The 25,935-nt window shown below is 39.6% G+C and overlaps 1 protein-coding gene across 1 annotated transcript in view; it reads right to left on the reverse strand.

Moving 5' to 3' along the window:
- Positions 1-367: 367 nt before the first annotated feature.
- The window catches only part of LOC133556405 (versican core protein-like), a 55,122-nt gene continuing 29,554 nt past the window's right edge, over positions 368-25,935 (reverse strand). Inside the window, exons 8-15 of the mRNA XM_061906312.1 lie at positions 12,581-25,624; positions 12,383-12,496; positions 12,175-12,288; positions 9,443-9,601; positions 9,259-9,341; positions 6,360-6,504; positions 998-1,180; positions 368-926 (exon numbers count right to left, since the gene is read on the reverse strand). Of these exons, the coding sequence (XP_061762296.1) occupies positions 769-926; positions 998-1,180; positions 6,360-6,504; positions 9,259-9,341; positions 9,443-9,601; positions 12,175-12,288; positions 12,383-12,496; positions 12,581-25,624 (14,000 nt within the window). The 3' untranslated portion in view covers positions 368-768. The remainder of the gene's footprint in view (positions 927-997; positions 1,181-6,359; positions 6,505-9,258; positions 9,342-9,442; positions 9,602-12,174; positions 12,289-12,382; positions 12,497-12,580; positions 25,625-25,935) is intronic.

A 25,935-nucleotide genomic window follows, 5' to 3' on the forward strand; every position in this document is an offset into this window, starting at 1 on the left:
AAAATACTGAAAATAAACTCTGATTACAAGAAAATTTGAAAAATTAAAAAATTATAAAAGTTGCTCAAAAAGGTCCATTATGTCTTCTTATTCATATGCATTTTCAAATGTTCTTGTAATCAAGCCATATTTTGGTATATTAGATGGAATTCTTGAAAATTCCACCTAATATAATACAAACCATATTTTTGGACCATATACCAAAAATATGGTCTGATTACAAGAAAATAAAAAAAATAATAATAAAAGTTGCATTTATCCTCTCTATAAAAATAGTTTCATTAAAAAAACACGACAGTTGGAGTTCAGGTTGGCACTTTTCTGAGCTTCCACGGCTAAAAGTTTGATTCAAAATAAAAACTTTAAAAAGGATCCGACTCTCTTTTATTTGGTATGATCATCACCGATGCATCCATCTTTGCTAAACGTGTCATTGACATAACTAACATAAGCGCTATAAATTCACATCTGCTTTTCATCTTCTCAGAATAAGGAACACTTATGGTGATTTTTAAACAGCACAGCCAGAATACAAATGTGTTATGTAACTGCCAGCACAGTTTAAAAACAACAACAAAAATATTTGTACTTGTTGGTATTTCCAGTAGCCAGCTGAAAGTATTTCTCCACGTCGTCTTTAGAAAACAGGGTCTCTTGATTGCAAGAAGTCGTCTTCTTTAAAAGGCACTTAAAAAAATCCAGAATGCAGGTCCTCTTGGATTGTTTGTAATCTCTTGTGTTCCAGAAGCACCAACAGTGCAGTGGGAATCACGGCCTCCTCCGCTTGTGTTCACTGGTATCTCTACTGACTCTGTAGCGCTGGTGATAGAGCGAGAAGGCCTGTTCTGGCCTCTGGTTGAAGTTGTTGACGCTGTAAAGACGTTTGTGTTGATGCTTTCTCATGAAGTTTCTCTGATAGTTGGACGCTGCAAGGAGAGACGGGAGACGTTAGCTCCAAAATGCGGCGTTATCTCTGCCGAACCCTTGCTCGACTTACGGTTAATGCAGGATATTTTAGGGGCGTCCCAGTGCCCGTCGCCACGGCAACGGATCGTCGGAGGGTGCTTCTGAATGTAACCTGTCTGGCACTGGTACCTCACCAGGGAGTTGACCTCATAGCGGTCACGTTGTGAACCAAAGGTCTGTGCGTTCTCCACTACTGGAGGCTGGGTGCATGCCACTGAGGAACATAAGCAACAATTAACATAAATTGGCACAGCCGAATGATTATCGCATAATTATTCAGACCGAAAAAAATCCAAGACATCATCATTTGTGGCACAAAAAATTATAGAATGAATACATTTTTGGTTATGACCTGTGGGGATCATTTGGGGTCAATGCCGGGACCCCGATTGTTCAACAAATCCCTTTTTACTGGATCTCCAATTTCAATATATTTAAGAATAAAAATTACTCTTAATGTTATTAATCCTCCCGTAATGGGTTTTGATGTATGTCATGGCATTTGTAGAAGTTTTTATTTACACGAAGAGTCAATACTTGCCAACCCTCCCGATTTTTCCGGGAGAATCTGGAATTCCAGTGCCCCTCCCGAAAATCTCTCGGGCCAACCATTCTCTTTTAGCGTCCTCTACAAGCTGTCGTCACGTCCGATTTTCCTCCATACAAACGGCGTGTCAGCGCATTCACATCATTTATGTGGCTTTTACACACACACATAAGTGAATGCAAAGCATACTTGGTCAACAGCCATACAGGTCACACTGAAAGTGGCCATATAAACAACTTTAACACTGTTACAAATATGCACCACACCGTGAACCCACACCAAACAAGAATGACAAACATATTTGGGGAGAACATCCGCACCGTAACATAACTTAACAAATACCCAGAATCCAATGCAGCACTAACTCTTCCGGGACCTACAATATTCACCCCCGCTTCCATGAAATGCTCAGTCATTCACAAACAAGGATGGGGCGAGGGCCACCACTTCGTGAACAAATGCGAGTCAAACAGTTTAAGAACAACATTTCTCAACAAGCAAGTGCAAGGAATTTAGGGATTTCACCATCTACAGTCTGTAATATCATCGAAAGGTTCAGAGAATCTGGAGAAATCAATCAAATTCCACCTGAAAAGCTTAAAAATTTGGTCTCTTCAGTTCCCAAACGTTTACTGAGCGTTGTTAACAGGTAAGGCCATGTAACAAAGTGGTAAAAATGCCCCATGTGCCAACTTTTTTGTAATGTGTTGCTGCCAATAAATTCGAGGTTAATGATTATTTTTGTTTCTCAGTCTGAACATTAAATATCTTGTCTTTGCAGTTTATTCAATTGAATATAGGTTGAAAAGGATTTGCAAAGCATTGTATTCTGTTTTTATTTACAATTTACGTAACGTGCCAACTTCAGTGCTTTTGGATTTTGTAAGTACACACTACTACTTTGGCGGAATAATGATCAATCAATATGATACTAATCAAATGATCTAATAATAATCCAATCCTATAGTGCCCCGTTTCTGGACAAAGAGACTACAGCCGTCGAAGCACATTCAATCCTCTCATTAACTAGCACCAAAACAGACCAGTGGAATATTCAACAGAGCTGCAGAATCATTTCAATTCCATTTGCCAGATATTTAAAGGTTTTGATGAAATGTATACATTAATTAATTACATTTATCAAACAGTAATTCTGTCCTTATTCAATATATTTTTGGCAAATTAATAAGTAACTATATTTCATGACTTTTTAAAGTTAATTTCCTATCCGTCTATCTGTGTCGGCCCTGTGATGAGGTGGCGACTTGTCCAGGGTGTACGCCGGCTTACGCCCAAATGCAGCTGAGATAGGCTCCAGCACCCCCCACATCCCCAACATGGACAAGCGGTAGAAAAATGGATGGATGGATGGATGGTTATGATGCCGCCTCAAAAATGTACCCATTATGGGGAAAAATACAATAAACATAGAAGCAGAAATTGCACTTACTAAAAAAAATTATTCTGTTTTTTAATTAGAAATACTGCAGAAAGACTGCAAAGCCTTTTTAGGACACTCATTAAAATACTTACAAAACCAAAAATAAAATAATTTGGCGCTAACCAAAAATTAAATAATTTTCTTTCAATACAGTTAAAAGAGACTTCTGATGATTTCGGCCTATTCTGAGTTATTGATGCCGGATGCTCGTGTGAGGCAACGTCAAAGCCTCAGATCATAAGCTTCATGCATTTGAGTGTGAGCTCGCACGCAGTTTGGATGCCTCTGTTTGAAGGGTTTTTAAGTCTGGCGACATTGTGATGTCACAGCAGGGGGTGGACATACTTAAAAACCCAATTTCCATATGAGTTGGGAAATTGTGTTAGATGTAAATATAAACGGAAAACAATGATTTGCAAATCATTTTCAACCCACATTCAGTTGAATATGCTACAAAGACAACATATTTGGTGTTCAAACTGATAAACGTTTTTTGTTTTGCAAATAATCATTAACTTTAGAATTTGATGCCAGCAACACGTGACAAAGAAGATGGGAAAGGTGGTAATAAATACTGATAATGTTGAGACATGCTCATTAAACACTTATTTGGAACATCCCACAGGTGTGCAGGCTAATTGGGAACAGGTGGGTGCCATGATTGGGTATAAAAGCAGCTTCCATTAAATGCTAAGTAATTCACAAACAAGGATGGGGTGAGGGTCATCACTTTGTAAGCATATTGTCGAACAGTTTTAGAACAACATTTCTCAACGAGCTATTGCCAGGAATTTAGGGGTTTTGTGATCTACGGTCCGTAAAATTATCAAAATGTTGAGAGAATCTCGAGAAATCCCAGCACGTAAGCGACGATATTACGGACCTTTGATCCCTCAGGCGGTACAGCGTCAAAACCCGACATCAGTGTGTAAATGATATCACCACATGGGCTCAGGAACACTTCATAAAACCACTGTCAGTAAGTACAGTTGGTCACTACATCTGTAATTGCAAGTTAAATCTCTACTATGCAAAGCCAAACCCATTATATCCGCTCGACATCCATTGCTTTTCGTCCCCTTGTGGGGGGAAGGGTTGCCCACATATGCGGTCCTCTCCAAGGTTTCTCATAGTCATCATTGTCGACATCCCACTGGGGTGAGTTTTTCCTTGCCCTTATGTGGGCTCTACCGAGGATGTTGTTGTGGTTTGTGCAGCCCTTTGAGACACTTGTGATTTAGGGCTATATAAATAAACATTGATTGATTTATCAACAACACCCATAAACGCCGCCGGCTTCGCTGGGCACGAGCTCATCTAAGATGGACTCATGCAAAGTGGACAAGTGTTCTGTGGTCTGATAAGTCCACATTTTAAATTACATTTGGAAACTATGGACGTGGTGTCCTCCGGAACAAAGTGGAAAATAACCATCCGGATTGTAATAAGCGCAAAGTTTAAAAGCCAGCATCTGTGATGGTATGGGGGTGTATTAGTGCCCAAGGCATGGGTAATTTACACATCTGTGAAGGCACCATTAATGCTAAAAGGTACATACATGTTTTGGAGCAAAATATGTTGTCATCCAAGCAACGTTCTCATGGACGCCCCTGCTTATTTCAGCAAGACAATGCCAAGCCACGTGTTATAACAGCGTGGCTTTGTAAAAAAAAGAGTGCGGGTACTTTCTTGGCCCGCCTGCAGTCCAGACCTGTCTCCCATCGAAAATGTGTGGCGCATTATGAAGCATAAAATACGACAGCGGAGACCCCGGACTGTTGAACGACTGAAGCTCTACATAAAACAAGAATGGGAAATAATTCCACTTTCAAAGCTTCAACAATTAGTTTCCTCAGTTCCCAAACGTTTATTGAGTGTTGTTAAAAGAAAAGGTGATGTAACACAGTGGTGAACATGACCTTTCTCAACTACTTTGGCACGTGTTGCAGTCATGAAATTCTAAGTTAATTATTATTTTCAAAAAAAACAAAAGATTATGAGTTTGAACTTTAAATATCTTGTCTTTGTACTGCATTCAATTGAATATGGGTTGAAAAGTATTTGCAAATCATTGTATTCCGTTTATATTTACATCTAACACAATTTCCCTACTCATTTGGAAACGGGGTTTGTATTTTGACATTGAAAAAAGCTACTAGACAGAAGGGGGGGGGCTCCGGAGTTTGAGAAAACACAAGAGAGGGTAGGATAAAGTATTGTTTTCATCAAATCTTGGCATGCACACATTACTACCGAAATTCTGGTAAAATCAGCTTTTCATAATACAGCGTCTGTATTCGAGTTGTACGGTATACCGGTACTTGTATAGTACCGCGGTTCTAATGAATCAAAAATGGTATTATACTCTGTTTGAAAAGTACCCTTCGCAATATTTATTTCTTTAACGGGCATGACGGCGTGTCGTCACGTCATGAAATTGCTAGTTTTACGAGCAGAGGAGCATGTTCGGCAGCGGACAATCCCAGAGAACTTACAAGCAGACACAGTGTGTAGACAGAAAGGGGACAATGGACGCATTTTGGCCTAAAAACTAACAATAAAGGTGAAAATATAACACTGAAACGCTCACAGGAAGTGGTGCTTTAAGACATGGCTAACTACTGTAGTTAGCGGCTAATGTCCATCCGCAGTCGGCAGTGTTTTAGCTTCTTCTATATCACTAATCCTCGCCTCCATGGCGACAAATAAAGTAAGTTTCTTACAAGTATCATCCCTGCAGGACGAGGAATAGCTAAACATGCTTCACTACACACCATAGGAGGACACAATAGCTCACCGGTGTAACAATGTAAACAAATTGGTGGATCTACATCTGACATCCACTGTAATGATACCAAGTACAAGAGCGTAACTAGTCGATACTACTGTGATTGCATCAATATGTTTTATCGTCACAAAATGTTTTTTTCTTTTTTTAAAACAAATCATATTATATTCATAAACTCAGCAACTACGTCACATGAGACCTTAAATTACCAGTACTGGTACCAAAATATTAGTTTGTATTGAGGGGAGAGTGTGCATGTGTCCCTAATGTTGTGACCAGTTGAATATATAAAACGTTAATAAAGTTTATTCTCGACCGTGTCTGGAAAAAAAAGAAATAGCAATGGCGTACCTTTTGAAAATACATATTCAAACAGTGTACATTTTCTGAAGAAAAAGTATGATACTTTTAGGTAGGGTGGGGTGGGGTTTCATTTGCCATCTGGGAATATCTAAAAAAAATGCATTATAAATGTGACTGTGAAGCAAAATGTACGCAGAATTTACAGAAGATCATATCCAATACGTTTTATCAAGACCACTAGGAACCTTTTCTTCATTGTCATTATCATCCACGACTTCTCTGTAATGTTGCTGGCCAGGCTTTTTCTGCCTCACCTGTGCCCTTTTTGCAAGTGAAGGTGAGGTGGTAGTTGCACGGCACGTCATTCCACTGGCCGTCCTCGTGCCAGATCATCACGACACAGTCCTCTCCTGAAGAGAAGAAGCTGTCCGGCTGCTGGGGCCTCCAGTTTTCATAATGCTGCAATTAATGACGCAAAAAGGGAGAATGAGACGCGATGCAGAACATGGTCATCATTGAGCTGCGATCTCCCCATTGGCCCAGAAGAGGGCGCAGCTGTGTGGTTAGAATACCATTAAGTGACCTCTGTGATGTGAACGACCCACATAGCCAGAGAAACAGCTGGAGTCAGAATAACATGGATTTTTTTTTGACAACAGCGGGTTTTTCGATCATGCACTTTGGTATTCATGCAAAAAAAGCACTAAGACATGACATCATCAACACATTTGTGCACACTCAGCGTTACAAGTGCAACTTGTGCACATTCGAACAGCGCCCACACAGCCGGAGGGCTGCAGGCCTTTCCATGTGCACGTGATGCGACCTGCAGCCTTTCAGCACACTGTGGGACGCTTCAAAGACGTGACCCCTCCACACCCTCAAAGCCCATCCCCCGGTTTCTGCAACATGTCCCCGGGCAGTCCTACTCTGTCATTATGCGTAACAAACACAGCCACTTCCGGCTCGCTGCACTTCTTAAGCTAACAAATGTCATCGACTGCGCTGCAGGTCGGCATTTTCCTCAAAATTAATGATACAAAAGAAAAAACACCTTAATCAGAATCAGAATCAGAATCAGAACAGTTGTCACTGCCATTGTATGAGAACGGGTTCACAAACAAGGAATTTTTCTTGGTGCAATCGAGCAACATAAAACACATATAACACCATATCATGAGCATGAACTGTGCAGTCAAAATTATTTGCATTATTAATCTGCGTATAATGAATTATTTAGATTAATGAGATAATATTTTTGTATTTAGTCGCATAGGTCTACTTGTTTTTGCCAGCCTAATCAAATATGACTTTTGATATTGTTTGTAAAGAAATCTATTTCACTTTTTACTATTTTCACGGGAATTTCTGATTACATGCAGGTTTCATTTTCATTCCGGCCTTAATACTCCGCATAATATTTCAATATCTCAAATAAAGATACATACTGTGTTGGTTTAATATGTTCATTGTGTATTTTATTTTGAACATGAGTTCAGTTTTTTACATTTAGACACAGTTTTCTATATGATAGATTTTGTCCCCCCCCCCCCCCCAACAAGGTCCATTCTGAAGAAAAGAGACAAAACATGTATGAAAAAAAAAACATCTATTAAATATCAAACCTGAATATAAGAAAGTGAAAAAAACTAGTGAAATACAGTAGGCTGCCTTGTGAATTAAAGAAGTTGAATAATTCTTAAATGTATGTGTTGTTGTTTTTTCTCTTTTTTTTCTTTTATAGATTACCTGTTTCAATAGAAAGTATTGTGGTATCTTTTTTATGTATAGTATTTTACATCTTGAATTTTTAATGTTGTGTTATTGTCATTTCTATTAAACTCCTGGTACACAGTAGCAACTAGTCTACTGCAGACTAAATCTACATATATATATATATATATATATATATATATATATATATATATATATATATATATATATATATATACAGTATATATGTATGTATGTATATAGTATATATATATAAATGTATATATATATGTATATTATATATGTTTAAATATATATATGTATATTATATATATGTATTTATGTACAGTATATATATATATATATGTATGCATATATGTATATATATATATATGTGTGTATGTCTGTATGTATGTTTATATATTGTTTATGTATATATATATACACAGATATGTATGCATATATTTATATATATATGTATATATGTATGCATATATGTATATATATTTATATATATATATATATATATACACACATATATATATAGATAGAAATGTACAGTATGTTTAAATAGTTATGTATATATGCAGCTGAGCTAGGCTCCAGCACCCCCCGCGACCCCTAAAAGGGACAAGCGGTAGAAAATGGATGTGTGTGTATATGTATATATATATATATATATATATATATATATATATATATATATATATATATATATATATATATATATATATATATATATATATATATACATATATATATATATATATATATATATGTTAGGCATATGTATGTATGTATAATATATGTAAATATATATACATACATATATATATCCACATATATACATATAAATGTACATATATGCATATATTCACACACATATATGATAGATAGAGTAAAAAAAGTAAATAATATGAATAGTTTTGGCAGAATAAAAATCCAATAGCTGAGGGTGACCACCCACTCAGACCCCCCAGACTATTGTGTCTCTTTCTGTCTTTCTGCAGGCAGGCACAGGTGCTGTCCATCTGTGTTGTCTTCCTGCCGAGTGGCCCCCTTCCAGGCGCGACTTGTTTTTATTTTTATTTTAGAGGGGAGGGTGACTACTATACCATAGTATACCTGTCTGCGCCTGCCTTACTGCCTCCCCTCCCCAAGTGTCACTCACACCCACATCGCCCCTCAGCTGAGAAAGACCCTCAATAGGTAGCTTATCTTTAAACCCTCAGGCTGCCTCTCCTGTCTGCGGAATAATCTTTGAAGTGAGTGCATCACTCCGTACGACACGGATGCACGTGGCAATTAGTCACTTTCCTGTCCAGTGACAGGGATCCTCAACACTCTCAGATACACTGGGAACATCTTCCACAGTGCTGCAATAAAGGCTGTTCTTCCCCTCATGAGCGCATCTGTCATTGACACCACATCCAAATATTTAGACTGTCGCTCTGCCACGTTTAAAACAAAAAAGTGGCGTGGGAGAGCATCTTTTCTTACCATAGGGCTGCCATCGGTCCATCGGAAGTCACCGTCAAACATCTTATCATTCAGACCAATCCACTGGTAGTCCTGGCCAAGACCTAGCAACCAGAAAAGACAGCAGATTACATTTCTTGCCCTTATTAGGACTACACATGCAGAGAAGGGGAAGAAGAAGGAATGGAATTGTGGGTAATCGTACGGTTGACAAACTGCTGCTCCTCATTGGAGAGGATGCTGGTCAGGTGAGCTCCATGCATGCGACACTCTCGCTCGGCTGAGTCCCACTCCTTCCTGCTGGGGAAATACTTGTAGCACTGGCCTTGAAACTTGTGCCAGCCATATTCACACATCTCTGTGTCTGCAAGGACAGGAGACAACAGAGGTTTATGAACACAGGAATATGTATTAGTTATTTCTAACCGGTATATCCATGGTGTTAAAATCTGCATATCTACACATCTCACCCTCGAGGCTCGTTGTTATTAGTACTTCTAATACAATACATTGAGCTAGTGTTTATAAGTACTCAACCCCTTGGCGACATTCAATTGTAAATAAGCAGGACATAAAAGCCATAAAGGCATTTCCAAACATATATGTATATGTATATGTGTGTGTGTATATATATATATATATATATATATATATATATATATATATATATATATATATATATATATATATATATATATATATATATACACACATATATATATATATATATATATATACACATATATATATATGTATATATATATACATATATATATATATATATATATATATATATATATATATATATCCATCCATCCGTTTTCTACCGCTTATTCCCTTTTGGGGTTGCGGGGGGCGCTGGCGCCTATCTCAGCTGCAATCGGGCGGAAGGCGGGGTACACCCTGGACAAGTTGCCACCTCATCGCAGGTATATATATATATATATATATATATTAGGGGTGTTGGAAAAAATCAATACGAAAACGTTGTGCGATTCAGAATAGATTCTCATTTTTAAAAAATCAATTTAAAAAAAAAAAATATATATATATTTTTTTTTAATCAATCCAACAAAACAATACACAGCAATACCATAACAATGCAATCCAATTCCAAAACCAAACCTGACCCAGCAACACTCACAACTGCAATAAAGACACAAACACGACAGAGAAGAAGCCAAAAGTAGTGAAACAAAAATGAATATTATCAACAACAGTATCAATATTAGTTATAAATTCAGCATAGCAGTGATTAAAAATCCCTCAATGAAAATATCATTAGACATTCATAAAAATAAAAAAAAGAACAATAGTGTCACAGTGGCTTACACTTGCATCGCATCTCATAAGCTTGAAAACACACTGTGTCCAATGTTTTCACAAAGATAAAATAAGTCATATTTTTGGTTTGTTTAATAGTTAAAACAAATTTACATTATTGCAATCAGTTGATAAAACATTGTCCTTTACAATTGTAAAAGCTCTTTTTTTTTTTAAATCTACTACCCTGCTAGCATGTCAGCAGACTGGGGTAGATCCTGCTGAAATCCTATGTATTGAATGAATACAGAGTCGTTTTGAATCGGAAAAATATAGTTTTTGAATCGAGAATCGAATCAAATCAAAAAAATCGATATATTATCGAATCGTGACCCCAAGAATCGATATTGAATCGAATCGTGGGACACCCAATCGTTGGCTACAATGTATATATATATATATATATATATATATATATATATATATATATGTATATATATATATATATATATATATATATATATATATATATATATATATATATATGGGCAGCACGTTGGTAGAGGGGTTAGTGCGTCTGCCTCACAATACGAAGGTCCTGAGTAGTCCTGGGTTCAATCCCGGGCTCTGGATCTTTCTGTGTGGAGTTTGCATGTTCTCCCCGTGACTGCGTGGGTTCCCCTCCGGGTACTACGGCTACCTCCCACCACCAAAGACATGCACCTGGGGATAGGTTGATTGGCAACACTAAATTGGCCCTAGTGTGTGAATGTGAGTGTGGTCTGTCTGTCTGTGTTGGCCCTGCGATGAGGTGGCGACTTGTCCAGGGTGTACACCTCCTTCTGCCCGATTGTAGCTGAGATATGCACCAGCGCCCCCTGCCACCCCAAAGGGAATAAGCGGTAGAAAATGGATGGATGTTTGTTTTTGTTTTTTTTGTATATGTGCTTAGTGCTATAGTTGATTAGGAGATTTGAGCAAAAAAAAAAAAGAACAAAAAAAAAAAGGAATCCAAAATATTTTATGCCTTTTCAATAATGAAGGACTTACAGGTATTGTTGAATACCTGTGATAGAATTGGACATTGAAATTCAACATTTTTGTGTTAAAAATATCTAAATAATCTACTATAATGGAGTAACACGACACAATATATAGCCAAAATACAGCAAAAATTCAGCCCTTTTCCCCTGAGTGGTTACAAAGGTTAGCTGGTCGGTCAAAAGTTTATCTGAAAAAAGATTTGACAGCAACATTGAGCTCACAGCTGGTGATCTCTTTGTTGCTGAACATCAACAACACCAATTTCAGTGTTCTGTTAGTTTGCTTCAGTGCATGAAATAACAAAGAAACACAAAGGTGGCTTTTTGGGGGGTTGCAGTTCAACCAAACATTTGTAAGACAGCAGCTAAATAAATTACACAGTCCGAGTGCACTTCACTGTTAAGTGATCTTTCGCAAAATGAAGGGCGTAGAGTAGAAACTGTCCAAAAGTGCCTACACCCTAAAAAAATATGCTTAGCTCAAAATAAAAATAAACATCATTCTGCCATTGGATGTCAGAAATATTTAGTTTATGTTTAATACGTGCATTTAAGCTTAATGCTCTGGCCAAATTTTAAGTTAAAAGACATTTTTATTTGATGAATGGTTGTACGATAGTTTGTGACTTACCCTCCTCACAAAACTGTCCTGAGTAGCTCGGTAGGCAAACACATGTGAAGCACGCCACTCCATCAACGCATGTACCGCCATTGTGGCAAGGGTTGGACTGGCATTCATCAATATCTATTAAAAAATAAGATAATTATTTGAAAGCCCTTTAAAAGTATTTTTTTTACATTGGTATTTTTGGGGACCTTTTTCTGAGACAATATCTTACCTGTTTCACAATGATCACCGCCAAAACCAGGTGCACAGCTACATGCAGGAATGTTGCCGCTCATATAGCAAGAGCCACCATTCAGACACTTGTTTACAGTACAAGAGGTAACTCCTGTGCACAAAAGAAAACCATAAATACATTGAAAAACATACATATTTTATTCTAGCAACAACACTATATAGGAAATCAACAAACCTGAAATTTCAACAGCCTCTCCTAAAACGGTGTGTCCCTGATCAAGGTTTGTATCAGGAGGTAAAGTTATGTCCATCGCTTTGATTGGTGACTCTCTTCCAATAGGAGATGACGGTGTGGTTGTGTCACTGTCCAGTTTTTCATCGTTGCCAGGGAATGATACAACAGACAACCTGTTCTGTCTTGGCTTGCCAGCTGGTGCCATTGTTGTGAATACGTTAGGGTCTTGGGGTGGTATTTGAGGTATTTCTATTGGTTCTGGAACTCCCTCATCCCCAGCAGTTTTGATAACTTTAGCAGACTCCAACTTTGGAGATGTGGTAGTAGTATCCACCTTGAAGACCGTCTGGATTTCATCAGATTTTGACTTTGCTGTGGTCATCCCATTTCTGGAAAGAGTATCTGCGCTGGTTTCGCTAGTGCTATAATCCAGGCTGTTGAGGCCTTGTGAAGCACTTTCAGAGCCTGGAGAAGATTTTACCTGTAGCACTGCAGTACTTTTAGTACTGCTTACTGAGTCAAAAAGCTCATCAGCTTGGTTAGTAGTGTGCACTGTTACTTTGGTTGGTTTTGTCCTGTCATTGTCATGTGGAATACTCTCCACTATGTTGGGATTTGAAGTATCATAGTCTGGTGTCTCCTCACTTATACCTTCATTATTGATGTCAAGTGGAGACTGAGTTATTATTTCTGGTTCAGCTTTTTCACCACTTGAAACGTGTTCATCGGTAGGTTCAATTGATGTTAGTTCAACTGAGGCAGATCCAGGTTCAACAGCTGAAGTAGAAGCATCAAGGATAGCTGTTGATTCACTAAACAGACTTGTAGACATTGGACCAGTTGGTGATTCAACCTCGGAAGAGACGTCTGTGTAGGGGCGATGGGTAAGTGCAACCTCCGAACGTGCTTGCTCCAGTGATTCCTCAGGGGGTGTTGGGTTATGTTGCGGAGGAAAAGTTGTGACAAATTGTACTGAAATACTTTCCTGTGAGGGCTCTGATACAAGAAGGACATTGACATCTGAAAAATGCTTTTCAGGTATTGTTGTTGTCACAGCTTTCGGGTCCGTAGATGTTTCTTCAGAACTTGCTAGATCAGTGGGGTGCGCTGTGCTTGTTATGTCAATGTTCTGTGTCTCTTCAATGTGAACATCTGTCGATCCTGACTCGACAAAACTTGGTGCCTCAACCGTGCTTGTCACATCTGGGGACTGTGTCCAGTATGTCTCTGTCATGGGGCTCCCAGTAGTTTCAAAAAGGATGTTTTCATATGACATATGTTCTGTAGGCTCTGTTTTATGGTCCGTAGAGGTTTCTCCAGAAACTGTCAGACCACCAAGGCCCTGTGTGTTTGTTATGTTTTCATATTGTGTCTTCTCACTGTCAACATCCATCAAACCTAACTCATTGAAATGCTGTGTATTGGGTAACTCAACAGTGCTCGTCACATCTGGTGACTGTGTAAAGTATGTGTCCGTCATGGAGGTCTTAGTAGATCCAGAAAGTAGGTTTTTATCTGAGATTTGTTCTGCAGCTGTTTTTGGGTCGGTAGAGGTTTCTCCAGATACTGCCAGTCCAACAGATTCCTGTGTGCTTGTTTTGTCATCGTAATGTGTCTCCTCACTGTCGATATCTATTAATTCTAACTCATTAAAATGTGTTGTTTTGTGTAACTTAACAGTGCTTGTCACATCTGGAGACTGTGTTGAATATGTGTCTATCATTGGGGTTTCAGTAGATCCAGAAAGGACATTTTCATCTGAGATATGTCTCGCAGGCACAGTTGTTGCTACTGTTTCAGTGTCTGGGGAGGCTTGTTCAGATACTGTCAGACGAGTAGGGTCCTGTGTGGTTGTTATTTTTATGTATTGGGTTTCTTCACTGTAAACATCAGTCATTTCTGACTCAATACTACCAGACGCCACAGTACTTATCACATCACGGGATTGTGTTGAAAATGTTTTTGTCATGTGTGTCTCAGTAGACAGCTGATCGGATGTTTCTTTATATGACTGTGTCTGAGTTGACGCACTAAATGACAATGTTGGTCGAGCCGAGCCTGCATTGTAAACACTTGGTACTGTGACTCCTGAACCATCTTCTTCTGCTGATGTGATAATACTTATCTCTGTTGATGCAGACATCTCCCCACTTTCTGAAGAGCTTGAACTTTTACCTAATGTATCTGGTTCCCGAGTCGTTGGATTCACAGTCTCCCCAGTGACATATAAACTGGCAGCGACCTTTGGAGTCACAGCACTTGACAGTGATGGTTCTGTTGTTGAGAGAGTATTTTCAGGTTGTTCTGAGAGTATTTCAGTTGTTTTTTGGAAGATTTGTTCCCCTGCACTTTCAGGGGATATTTCTATTGACACATCCATAGTTGATTCAGTCCGAGCAGCCTTTTCTTCTGGTTTTGCAGGCTGAACAGTTTCTAGAGATGTTGTTATGGATTCAACCTCAGGAGAGATTGATGCTTTGATACCTTCCATTTCATGTGAATGAGGTAAGGTACTTGCATCATCGGTAGTCAGAGGAATACTTGATTCAACGTGTTTATCTTCTATCCCACCTTGTGGAGGCACATTATTAGGTACATAATACTGACTTGAACCCTCAACGGGCAACATTGGGTCTGTTGTGGCTACAACAATCGTCTCAGCAATACTGGGATGATGAGTGAATGTAATCTCAGACCTGGCATGTTGGAAGGAAACCCCGAGCGGAGTAGTATCTACTACTGGGATAAAAGTGGAAACAAATTGAATCGATGGGTCAGGGTTAGTAGTACTTTCTACAGAAGGTACCGTTGATGTTGAAAAGGAGTCTTCTGTGAATGAAGGAGTGTCGTAGTCTGTTATTACTGGTGAAGCAGTTTTGGTATTTGAGATGTCATCTGCGTCTAAAGGGTACAATGAGGTTGTGGAGAGACTATTGTCAGTGTTATTTTTGTCATGAAGAGCAACAGTTTGTGTTGAAGGTTCTGAAACAAGGGTGGGGTCATGTGATTGTGTTTCTGTAAAGGAGGTGACAGTGGACTGCAAAGTACTGAAGGTACTTGAAACAGCATTTTCTCTTTCCAACTCCCCACTCGCAAGCTCAGGGGAAGCATCCACAAATGATGTTGTCTGCCTTACGTTAACTGAGATGTCAGTGACATCTTGTACAACATTTGCTGTTGGTGTTAATGTACTATAGAGAGATGAGAGAACACTTTTAACATCTTCATCTGTGACAGTTTCATCAATTTCAGGCTTTTCTGTGCTGGACATTGAAGACACTTGTGATGTTGGTTTTGTCCATACAGAAGATGTTACTGTGGTTTCAGCTCTGATCAGGTTGTCTACTGCAGAGCCTTCATCTAAGTCATAGCTACTTGATGACTCTTCATGAGACATTTGACTGTTCGGTTTTACTGAAGCTGGTTCAGTAGACACTGGCGTGTGTGATGCTGCAGTGACTGGTTGTACAGAGATGTTTGATGATGCAATCACATCAGAACTTGTGGCTGCAATTGCTGTGGATGAGATTAAGTTTGTTTCTTTATTGTCATCATCTACCTGCTTGAGATCTGTGTGTGATGTGGTCTTGTCATCTGATACTTTATGGCTTGATATCGTTGAAATGGTCATTGCCAGGCTCATTTGGGATGATATTTCAGTGTGTTCAGTGACTGTCGCCGTAGCATCTGATGTGGATGGGAAATATTCAGAGGAGGCTGAAGTGGCTGATGCATGTAAAGGCACATGTGTAGAAGTGAAAACGATGACTGCATCGGTTCCTGAACCCTCTGGTTCTGTCACCCCCAATTGTTGTGTCATTGTAATTGCTGTGACACCCCCTGCCTCTTCTGTCTGTATTGTTGGCTTGTATGGAGACGAGGCGACAATGGCAAGGGTATCTGCATCAATAATAATATCAGTGTTGGTGATGAGCTCTGGGGATGGACTTCCTTGTTGTGTACTTTTTGTAACTGAAGAAAACAATTGGTTATCATCTGTATCTTCTGTAAAAAGAATTGTGTTGCTGGTTGATGGTTTAGACACATGCAGGACCATGGTAGGTGTTTGTTCTTTTAGGCCAGCCTCGGGTTTGCTGCTGGGGGTAACGATAACAACCTGTTGGTCTGTATTGCTGTTATTTCCAACTGGAGGAACTGGGGTAGTTAAAGTCGTGAATTCATCATTTTCATTGCTTGGGCTAACTGTCGTTAGGCCTCTTGCACTGTCAATTTCAATTGAATAGGGTAGGGCAGTTGTATAGGCCGATTGTGTTGCATCCTTAGCTACAGTTATTTTATTAGTACCAGTGCTAAAAATGGGAGAATGCGTCATCTCAGGAATGTTGGTTAAGTCTATCTCTTGTGAGGAAACCTGTTTATCCGTTGTTGAAGTGGCTGCAACAAAGGTTTTGGTTTCCCGTGTTGCCTCATTAAATGTTACAGTCATCAAAGATGGATAAGCAGTTAACGTCTGTGTCGTTTGGTAACCAGAGCCCTCGTCTTCTGCCAATGTGAAATCTAACGTTGATTGATCAGTTCCGGATGTAACAACTGATTGGACAGAAGACACCAAATTGGATGTGCTGAGGAGGGAAGACACTCCAGTCACAGCAAACGGTGGACTGTTAGATGGGCCTGTTAATGGAATCTCTGTGTTGTTTAGTTGGTTGGTTGTGGTGTGGACGGAATGTGCTGTAACCATTTCACTATCAGTAGATAGATTTTCATGAGATGCTATTTTTGATGACATGGTAGTCCAAGCATCTGTTGGCACAATTTTGGAATGCTCTCCTGAGATTTCTTCTTCTTTTTTCTCTGATCTTGTTTGTGTCTCATGTGAAAACAATTTGGACAAATTTGGACTGTGCTCAGTGAAAGCACTTGGTAAAAGAGGGATTTGTTCTGTGGACGCTATAGTTGTGTCAAGCACTGAGGGTTTTGCTATTGGCAGAGACGTTGATATGTCAAAAAAGTCAGTACCAGAACTCTCTTCTTCCATTGGGGAATCATCAGTGAAGACACCACTTCCTTGATCAGTTAGGTAAATCTCATCACTCGTCATACTTGGAGACTTGGTTGATGACACAAATTCCTTTGTGGACTGTTTGTTTGGTTGTGTTGACAAATCAGATGTGATCTCGTCAGTTTCCAACTCATCTGTTGTATCAATGGGTATACCCCCACCTGATCCATCCGAACTTGTCTCTAAGTCGTCTTCTTCAGGTGAATGCCCAGAGAACTCCATGTCATCATAAGTGAAAGTTTCTTTTGAGGGGAACACAGTGAAAATTGGGGTCACCATGGGCTGAGTAGGGTCGAATACATGGGAATCACCTGAACTTTCTTCTTCAGTCTTCTTGAATGGAAATGATGGTCGGTATGTGGGTTTTGACGTGGTTGTTTGCTCTAAAGATGATTCTTCATTTGGTGTTTCTAGAGAAATTTCAATGGTGATGGCAGACGTGGCATCTCCTGAGCTTCCAGCACTCTGGCTCTCTGATATCTGACTTTTTTCTGTTGCAGAAGATAGGGGTGATGTGTTTTCACCTTTAAGTGAGGGCACTGATGTTGGTTTCTCTGTACTGAACAGAGATGAAACTAAGGTCACTTGAGGTTTTAAAACTGTATTTGTTTGGGTTTCTGTTGATGGTGTTATTAATTGATTCTTTGTGGTAAATAATACAGATTCCGTAAGAACTTGGCTTGCTGTCTCTGTCCTATGAACATTAGCTGGAGGAACTGTTGATTCAGGTTTCTCTGTGGTGAACATGGTTAAAATTGGAGTGCTGTGCAAATGACCTGAACCTTCTTCATTTGTAAATAAGGAGTCTGAAACAAACAATGTGCTGACAGGATCAAAAGTTGTTCTGGCAGCAGGCACTGCTTCTAGTAAGTCAATGTCTGTGTTGATGCTGTGTTTTGAAGGTGCTGGGGACTTAGTGCTGGAAAGACTTAAGTGTGTCACTCCAGATCCCTCTTCCACATTGGTTACATCTGTGTTGGAAACTTCTGTACTGTCAATTGAAATGGTTGTCACTGGATCTTGTATGCTGTTGTACACAGATGTCGATGCAACATTGTCAGTGGCAAGGTGAGATGAAGGTTCTTCGGTGAATCCAGTGGAGATGTTTACAGATAATGTTTCAGGAGTTATAGTGGATTTTCCTGTGTTTTTTTGTGTAGCAGGTAAACTTGGACTCTCTGTGCTTTCCTGAGAATAATCTGTAGTAACCAGAGATGTTGTGCTTCCTCTTCCACTTGATGCATATAATGCTGTTGATAGTGCTGGTTTTGCTGTACTAAACAACGAAGAGATGATAGTGGATGTTTGCTCAGTGGCTTTGGTAAAGTCAGGGTTTTGCTCAATAAATTCTGTGTCATCAATTATTTGAATGGAAGGCTTTAGGGGGATTGGAGATTTAGTAGCTGTTTGTGAGGTGCCAATCACGACAGCTGAGTGGCCGCTGTATTCCATTGTACTATCTGTAGTTGGCAAAAAAGACAAGCTAGAAGATTCCTTTTGTAAAATTTCAGTTGTTTGTCCATTTGAGCTGTCATGTTCTGTCAGAATTATTGCAGAATTGACGTCAAATTCATTTATGATTGGAATAGCTGAAGGATTTTCAGTGCTGTGTAGGTTTTGTGTAACTGTTGACTGTGTAAGCGTTGCAGCGGTGGTTCTTTGAAGTGCAGACAGGCTGGAGAAATAAGACCCAGTAGTTACTTCAGTAGAGCCTTCCACGTGATCAGATGTGTATATCCTTGGCTCCAGTGTTCGTCTCTCAGGGTTGAGTGAATCGTTAGTAACGGTCTCTTCAATGGAAAGATGTACGTCGCTCTTGTCATCTGTAGTTGGTCCAAATGTCGCTATTTTTTTTTCTGTATGACTTGCTTCAAAAGTTTCTTGCATTTCACTTAAAATTGTTGTTAGTTTTTCTGTGCTGTGTGCAGTAGACACTACAGTGGCCACAACATGGTCAGTTAGTTCTGTTGGTACTGCTTTAAGTGTGCTAGACATAGATGAGACAGAGGTTGTTTCACTTATTTGAAGTTTAGAATAATCCGAAGTGTGGTCACCAGAGCTGTCAAATTCTTGAATGATTTCAGATTTGATGGTTGTTTTACTGAGAAAAGGAATAGAATCGACAATGTGGGTCGGGCTACTAATGTCAATCTTGATGTCTGGAAGAGTAAATGACAAATCAGAGGAGTTGAGTAAAGATTCTGCAGTAGAACTTGTTTCAGAAGAAATGGGAGTGGAGGTTGGTTTGTTTGAGTATGAAAACACCGTAGGTTTAGTTGTTTGGTCACGTTCTACTCTTTCAATTGTTTCAGTGTTTGAGGCAAAAGATGTAAATGGGAAAGATGTTGGCGCAAATGGATCTTGGGTTTCATCACCTGACCCTTCATGGTCACCTGAGGTTGAGAAAAAGCTAGGCCCACTTGTGTACAATTGTTCATCTCTCTGAGTTGAAGTCACATACTTTAGAATTTCAGGAGAGACTGAATAAGGTTTACCAGTACTGTGGATGGATGACGCATGTATTGATGTCTTAAAACTTGCACTTGATTGATCATCTTGTGATGCTGTCACTGCTGGTGTCTCTGTACTCAACATTGATGAAAATGTTGCGACTGTTGACTGCTTCAATAGTTCATCTGTACTGTCTCCAGAACTCTCAGTGTCTGGGATAGTGAAGTAGGGTACCATTGCGGGTGTGGTATTTGATTCACTGTGGGAAGGAACAGACTCAACAACCATGGTGTCACTAGCAATGTTTTTATCAATGTCTTCATAGTCTGAAAGAGTAGACGACATATCTGTAGTTGGTTTCTCCGTACTGTACAAAGATGATGCAGCAGTAACAGCTAACTTGGCGAAAGCACTTGTTCCACCACCATCTGCTGCTTTCACTGCTGGTGTCTCTGTACTAAACAGTGAAGAAACAGTAGGTTTGATAATATTTGGCTTTCCAGTAAACTCCTCACTAATATCTCCTGAACTCTTTGTCTGTGTTGTAGTGCCAGGAGTGGCTGATGACAACTTTGTTTCATGGCTATCTGTTGTTTTACTTGGCACTGGATCTGTGCTGTACAAAGAAAAAACTTTTGGAACAGTTTTGTTTTCCACAAGTGGTTGTTCTGTTGTTTTTACTGTGCTAAACAATGATGAAGAAGTAATAGTTGTAGACAGTGTTCTTTCTTCACCTGAACTCTCTTCCTCTGTTCCTGAGAATGTCGGAACTGTCTTCTGTGGTAACGATGGTGCTGTTGTCACTGCTGGCATGTCCGTGCCAAAGATTGCAGAGAATGTTGCTGCTGAAATGAGGGAATCTTCATTAAGATTAAATAGTTCTCCAGAACCTTCACTTGTGCTGACTGATACTGAATCTGAATGAGATGAAAGGGTAGTTTGTCGCTCTTGTATGACATCAGTACTGTCTTCACAGCCATTTGTGTCTGTAGTCGTGACAACTGATAACATTCCAGGTTGGATGGTTGACACACTGATGGAAGGGACAGAGTCAACCCTCATAGTCTCACTGCTCAGAATTTCACCATCCGTTACTGAAACAGTAGAGTATAAAATAGGTGAATCTGTTGGAGAATTTTGGACAGAGGCCAATGAAACAAAAGGTTCTTTTGTAACCGATGTCATTGTAGTTTCATGGCTGGCTGGTTCATGTGACATTGTTTCAGTGCTGTATAAGAAAGATGAACTTGAGGCATCAGTGTCCTTTTCATCAAGTGGTAGTTTTGTTTGTTTCTCTGTGCTAAACAAGGAGGAAGCTGCTGTAGTTGCAATGACTTTGTTCTGTATCTTGGTAATTCCTTCATTTGAGCTCTTTGCAGCTGAGAGTGTCGTGGTGTCAGTTCTATCTAATGAGAAAGTGGTGGCTGAAATTAAAGATTCTCCAGTGAGATCCACAGTGTCTCCAGAACTTTCTGTAACAGTGCCACTTGCAAATGATGATGTTGTTTCAGGTGTTATACTTGATCTAATGACGGATGAAATGGAATTAGTGTTCACATATTCAATCTCATTTTTTGTGACAGTAGATGATACAAAATTATGTCCAGATGTTAGTGCCTCAGTGATGGAGGGGGTCGCAGTAATGGCAGAAGACGTCTGATGGAACATTTCTGGGGTTTGGTCACCTGAACTATCTTCATCTGTTGGGATCTGAATGAAAGATGAAACTAGGTCTTTTCCTTCTAGAGGCTGTTGTGTTGTTGTTTTTTTTGTGCTAAACATTGAGGAGGAAGCTGCCGGAGATTCAGTGACCTGTCTGGGTATATTATTCATTGGATCAACAGTAATGTCTTCCAAACCTTGTGTAAAAAAGGTACTGACAAATGATAATGATTTAGTTTCAGGTGAGATACCGTCAGTAGTGAGGGATTGAATGGAATCAGTGACCGCGACCTCAGTCTCTGGAACAGTCAATAATACACTGACATGAGATTCTATTGTTGATGCTTCTGTGGTGTATGGATTAGATGTAACTCTGGAAGATTGCTGAATGACCTTGTCTTGGGTCTCTTCACCTGAACCATCTTGATCTACTGGAATCTTAACTGAGGTTTCCTCAGTCCTGTCTGGATTTAATGATGCGTGCATTCCAGCAGACACTTGATTTGATTCGGTACTGTAGAGAGACGAAAAAGTAGTCACAGGTGTTTTTACAATGTCTTTGGTTACATCCTCGTGGAATTTGGTCACTGCTGGAGTCTTTGTACTGAACAACGAAGAAATAGAAGGTGTTGTGGACTCTTTACTAAACTCACTTGTGCCATCTCCAGAACTTTCTGTATGTGTGATAGTAAAGGATGGCTGCACTCCAGAACCTTCGGTGAAAGTTGCACTGATTGATGACAATTTTGTTTTAGAGGTTGTGTTTGAGTCAATGACAGATGGAGAAGATACATTTGGAATGGTTTCTGTTGGTGTTTCAGTGCTGTAAAGGGGAGATATGGCAGTCGCCAATGGCATGTCTTGGGTTTGATGAACTGAACCATCTTGATATTCTGGGATCTTAGTAGAGGTCATGTTATTAGTCTTAATTGTACTTGATATATGCATTTCAGGAGACATTTGAGTTGGTTTCCTAGTACTATAAATTAATGATGTAGCAGTAACTGATGTTTCTGGTGTTTCATCTTTATGTGAACTAAGCACTGCTGGTGTATCTGTACTAAATATTGATGAAACCGTAGGTTCTATGGATTTTGACTCCCCAGTAAACTCATCAATTATGTCTCCAGAACTCTCTGTGTCTTGTGTGGTAAAAAAGGATGACATTTCAGGTTTGATGGTTGCTTCAGTGAATGAGGCAACAGACTCCACCATTATAATCTCACTGGACATACCTTCATCCAAAACATCTGCAACTGTGGAGGATACAATAGAAGTAACACTTGGAGACACTGTTCTTGTGTCTGTTGGTTTCTCTGTGATAAAAAGTGAGGAACCTTCTGAGGATGTCGTGACTTTTATGGGCATCTCAGTGATATGTTTGCCTGTGGTCTCTGTAGCATAACTTGTCTCTTGTGGTGCTGATGAGTCCACTGTAAGTGGTTTATTAGATTCTGCTGTCAATCCTGGGGTCTCAGTGGAAGTAGTTACAGAAATTAATGGCTCTCGAGTAAGATATACAGAGGTGTCTCCAGAACTTTCTGTGAAAGTTGCACTAACTGATGTTGATTCGGCTTCAGGTGTCATACTTGACCCAATGACAGGTCGAATGGACTCAGTGCTCACATTTTCAACCTTGATTTCTGACATGGTAGATGATATAATAGCAGGCCCTGTTATTAATGCCTCAGTGGTGTGGGGAACTGTAGACGCAGCAGTGACAGAAGAAGTCTGAAGAAAAATGTCCTGGGTTTCATCACCTGAACCCTCTTGATTGCCTGGGATCAGAACCTGTTTCTCCGTTGTTAATACTACTTCATTAGTATTTGTTGTTCTGAATGTTTGCATTTCAGTAGACATTTGGTTTATTTTCTCAGTGCTGTAAAGGGATGATGCAGCAGTAACTGATGTTTTAGAAATGGAAATTGTTCCATCGTCTTGTGATGTTGTCACTGATGGTGTCTCTGTACTAAACAATGAAGGAACTGTTGTTTTGAGTTTTGGCTCACTGGTAAACTCATCTGTGCTGTCTCCGGAAGTCTCTGTGTCTGTGGCAGAGGAGAATGATACCAGCCCAGGTTGGGTGGTTGATATACTCAATGAAGGAACAGACTCAGCCATTGTAGTCAGAACTCCAGTTCCAATGCCTAAAATATTTGGATCTGTTACAGAAATGTTTGTGTTTTCAGCATCAAGCAATGTAGATGTCTCAGTGCTAAACAACAAGGAGAATGTAGGAGATGCTGTCTGGATTGGATCACCTGACCAATTTTTATCTGATGTAGGGAAAGTAGAGCTTGCCTCTGGGTGTATGGATTCTTTATCTTTCTCCTGTATTTCCATAAATCCTAAAGTTGTTTTTTCAGTGCTTAGGGGTGATGTAGAAGAGGTTGATATCCTTGGAATGTCATTTGTTCCATCTTCATGTGATGCTGTTACTGCTGGTGTCTCTGTACTAAACATTGAAGTTATGGTAGTTATGATGTTTGACTCTTCGGCAACCACATCAATGATGTCTCCGGATGATTTGGGGTCTGTGGTAGCGACCAGTGATTCTGTACCAGTTTCAATGGTTGACCCACCGAACGGAGGAACTGACGCAATCATCATTGTCACATTGTTCCTAACATCATCAAATTCAGAAACAAGAGTTGATGATTCTTCTTTTTCATCTGTTACTGCCTTGAGTTCTTTTTCAGGTCTGGATGAAGTAACTATATCCCCTGTTTCTAAAAGAGTTGAGAAAATACGTGTAACCATACTTGGAGGCATTATTGTGCTCTCCCCTGTTTCTTCAGCAGTTACTGGAGACGCCCCTGAAGCTCTTTGAGTAGTTGTTGAAGCCTCTGTGTTATAAATAAAAACAGTAGTATGTTCAGGGGACTCTGAATTCCTTAGTAATGTGTGTTCTGTTGTGTTGGAGTCAATTTCTTCAGGATTATGGACCTCTTTCGCTTCCTCTCTATCTTGAGTGGAGCTCTCGGAGTGACTTGTAGTTTTCCCAGGAGAATAATCAGTCAAATGTGGGTACACAGACAAAGGAATACCTTGAGAGGAATCCCCGGCAGCCATAGGGACTTGTGTGCTTTGTATTTCCTCCAATGTATTCACATCAAAATATATGTCTGTGTGGAGTTCAGCTACGGAAGGAGAAGGAGTTCCATCCTCCGTCTTTTCTGTATGAGTCACTTGTGAGTCACTCTGCATAGTTGCGCGCATCCCCCCTGACACGCCTACCTCTGTTTGTGCAATGGTGGTGATGACATTAGAGATGTCCTTATCTGTTACTGTTGTTTGGGTGTCCTCTGCTTTTTTGGTTGTATGTGCATCAGCTGTTGATACAGTCGGACGCATATTAGCAGAACTAGTTGTCACATCCCACATCCCCTGTGTGGTTGTCATTCCGGCTTTTTGTGTGGTTTCAATTGGTGTGGGGACAGCCAATGTTGAGGTTATGTGTTTCTGTGTGATGCCCTCTTCATGTTCAGGGAAAATTGGAGGAGGATTTGTTTCAACTTTTGGAACAATGTCATAGTCAAGATCATCCGGGTTCAGTGTTTCTGTGCTTGAAAGGATCCCATCTGTTGATGTGGTGACGCTATCGCCTCTTTGGTCGGTCCAGCTGTTATCAAACACTGTAGTTACTTCTTCGCTTGCTTCGGAAGTTGTCACATTTGTCATAATGTGTGTAACTTTGGCTTGATTGTCCTCGGGACCCAACTGATTGAGCGTGATCTGAAGTTTGTCATTTATTAAACTAACTGGAGCGGTAGTTACAGATGTAGATGATGAATCTGGATTGCCACTCTGCAAGATGGGCTCACCATTTACCATAGATGGAGTGGAATTATTAGGTACCACTTGTAGCACAGGGGAATGAGGGTCTTGTGTTTGAAGGACCTGGTCAACTGTGAGTAAAAAAAAAAATAGGAAAACTGTGGTCAATTAACTATTTTAAATTCACATGAGTTAAACACAACTAACAACTCAAATAAAAAGGAATGAAACAATGTAATATTACTTGAAGAAAAATACACTACATTTCTATTTCCGGGAAAGGTATATAATGTAAAGCTATTTACTAAGGACCCATAAATATTGGTACATTTACACAAAATTAGATTTTACATAAGCACTAAAACAGTTTTCGTTAATAATTCATCAGTGGGATATTGATCTTTACCATCTGTCAAACGCAGATTAGTAGATTTCAATTATT

This window comes from Nerophis ophidion, linkage group LG07 (genome assembly GCF_033978795.1).
Source record: "Nerophis ophidion isolate RoL-2023_Sa linkage group LG07, RoL_Noph_v1.0, whole genome shotgun sequence".
Classification (NCBI taxonomy): Eukaryota; Metazoa; Chordata; class Actinopteri; order Syngnathiformes; family Syngnathidae; genus Nerophis; species Nerophis ophidion.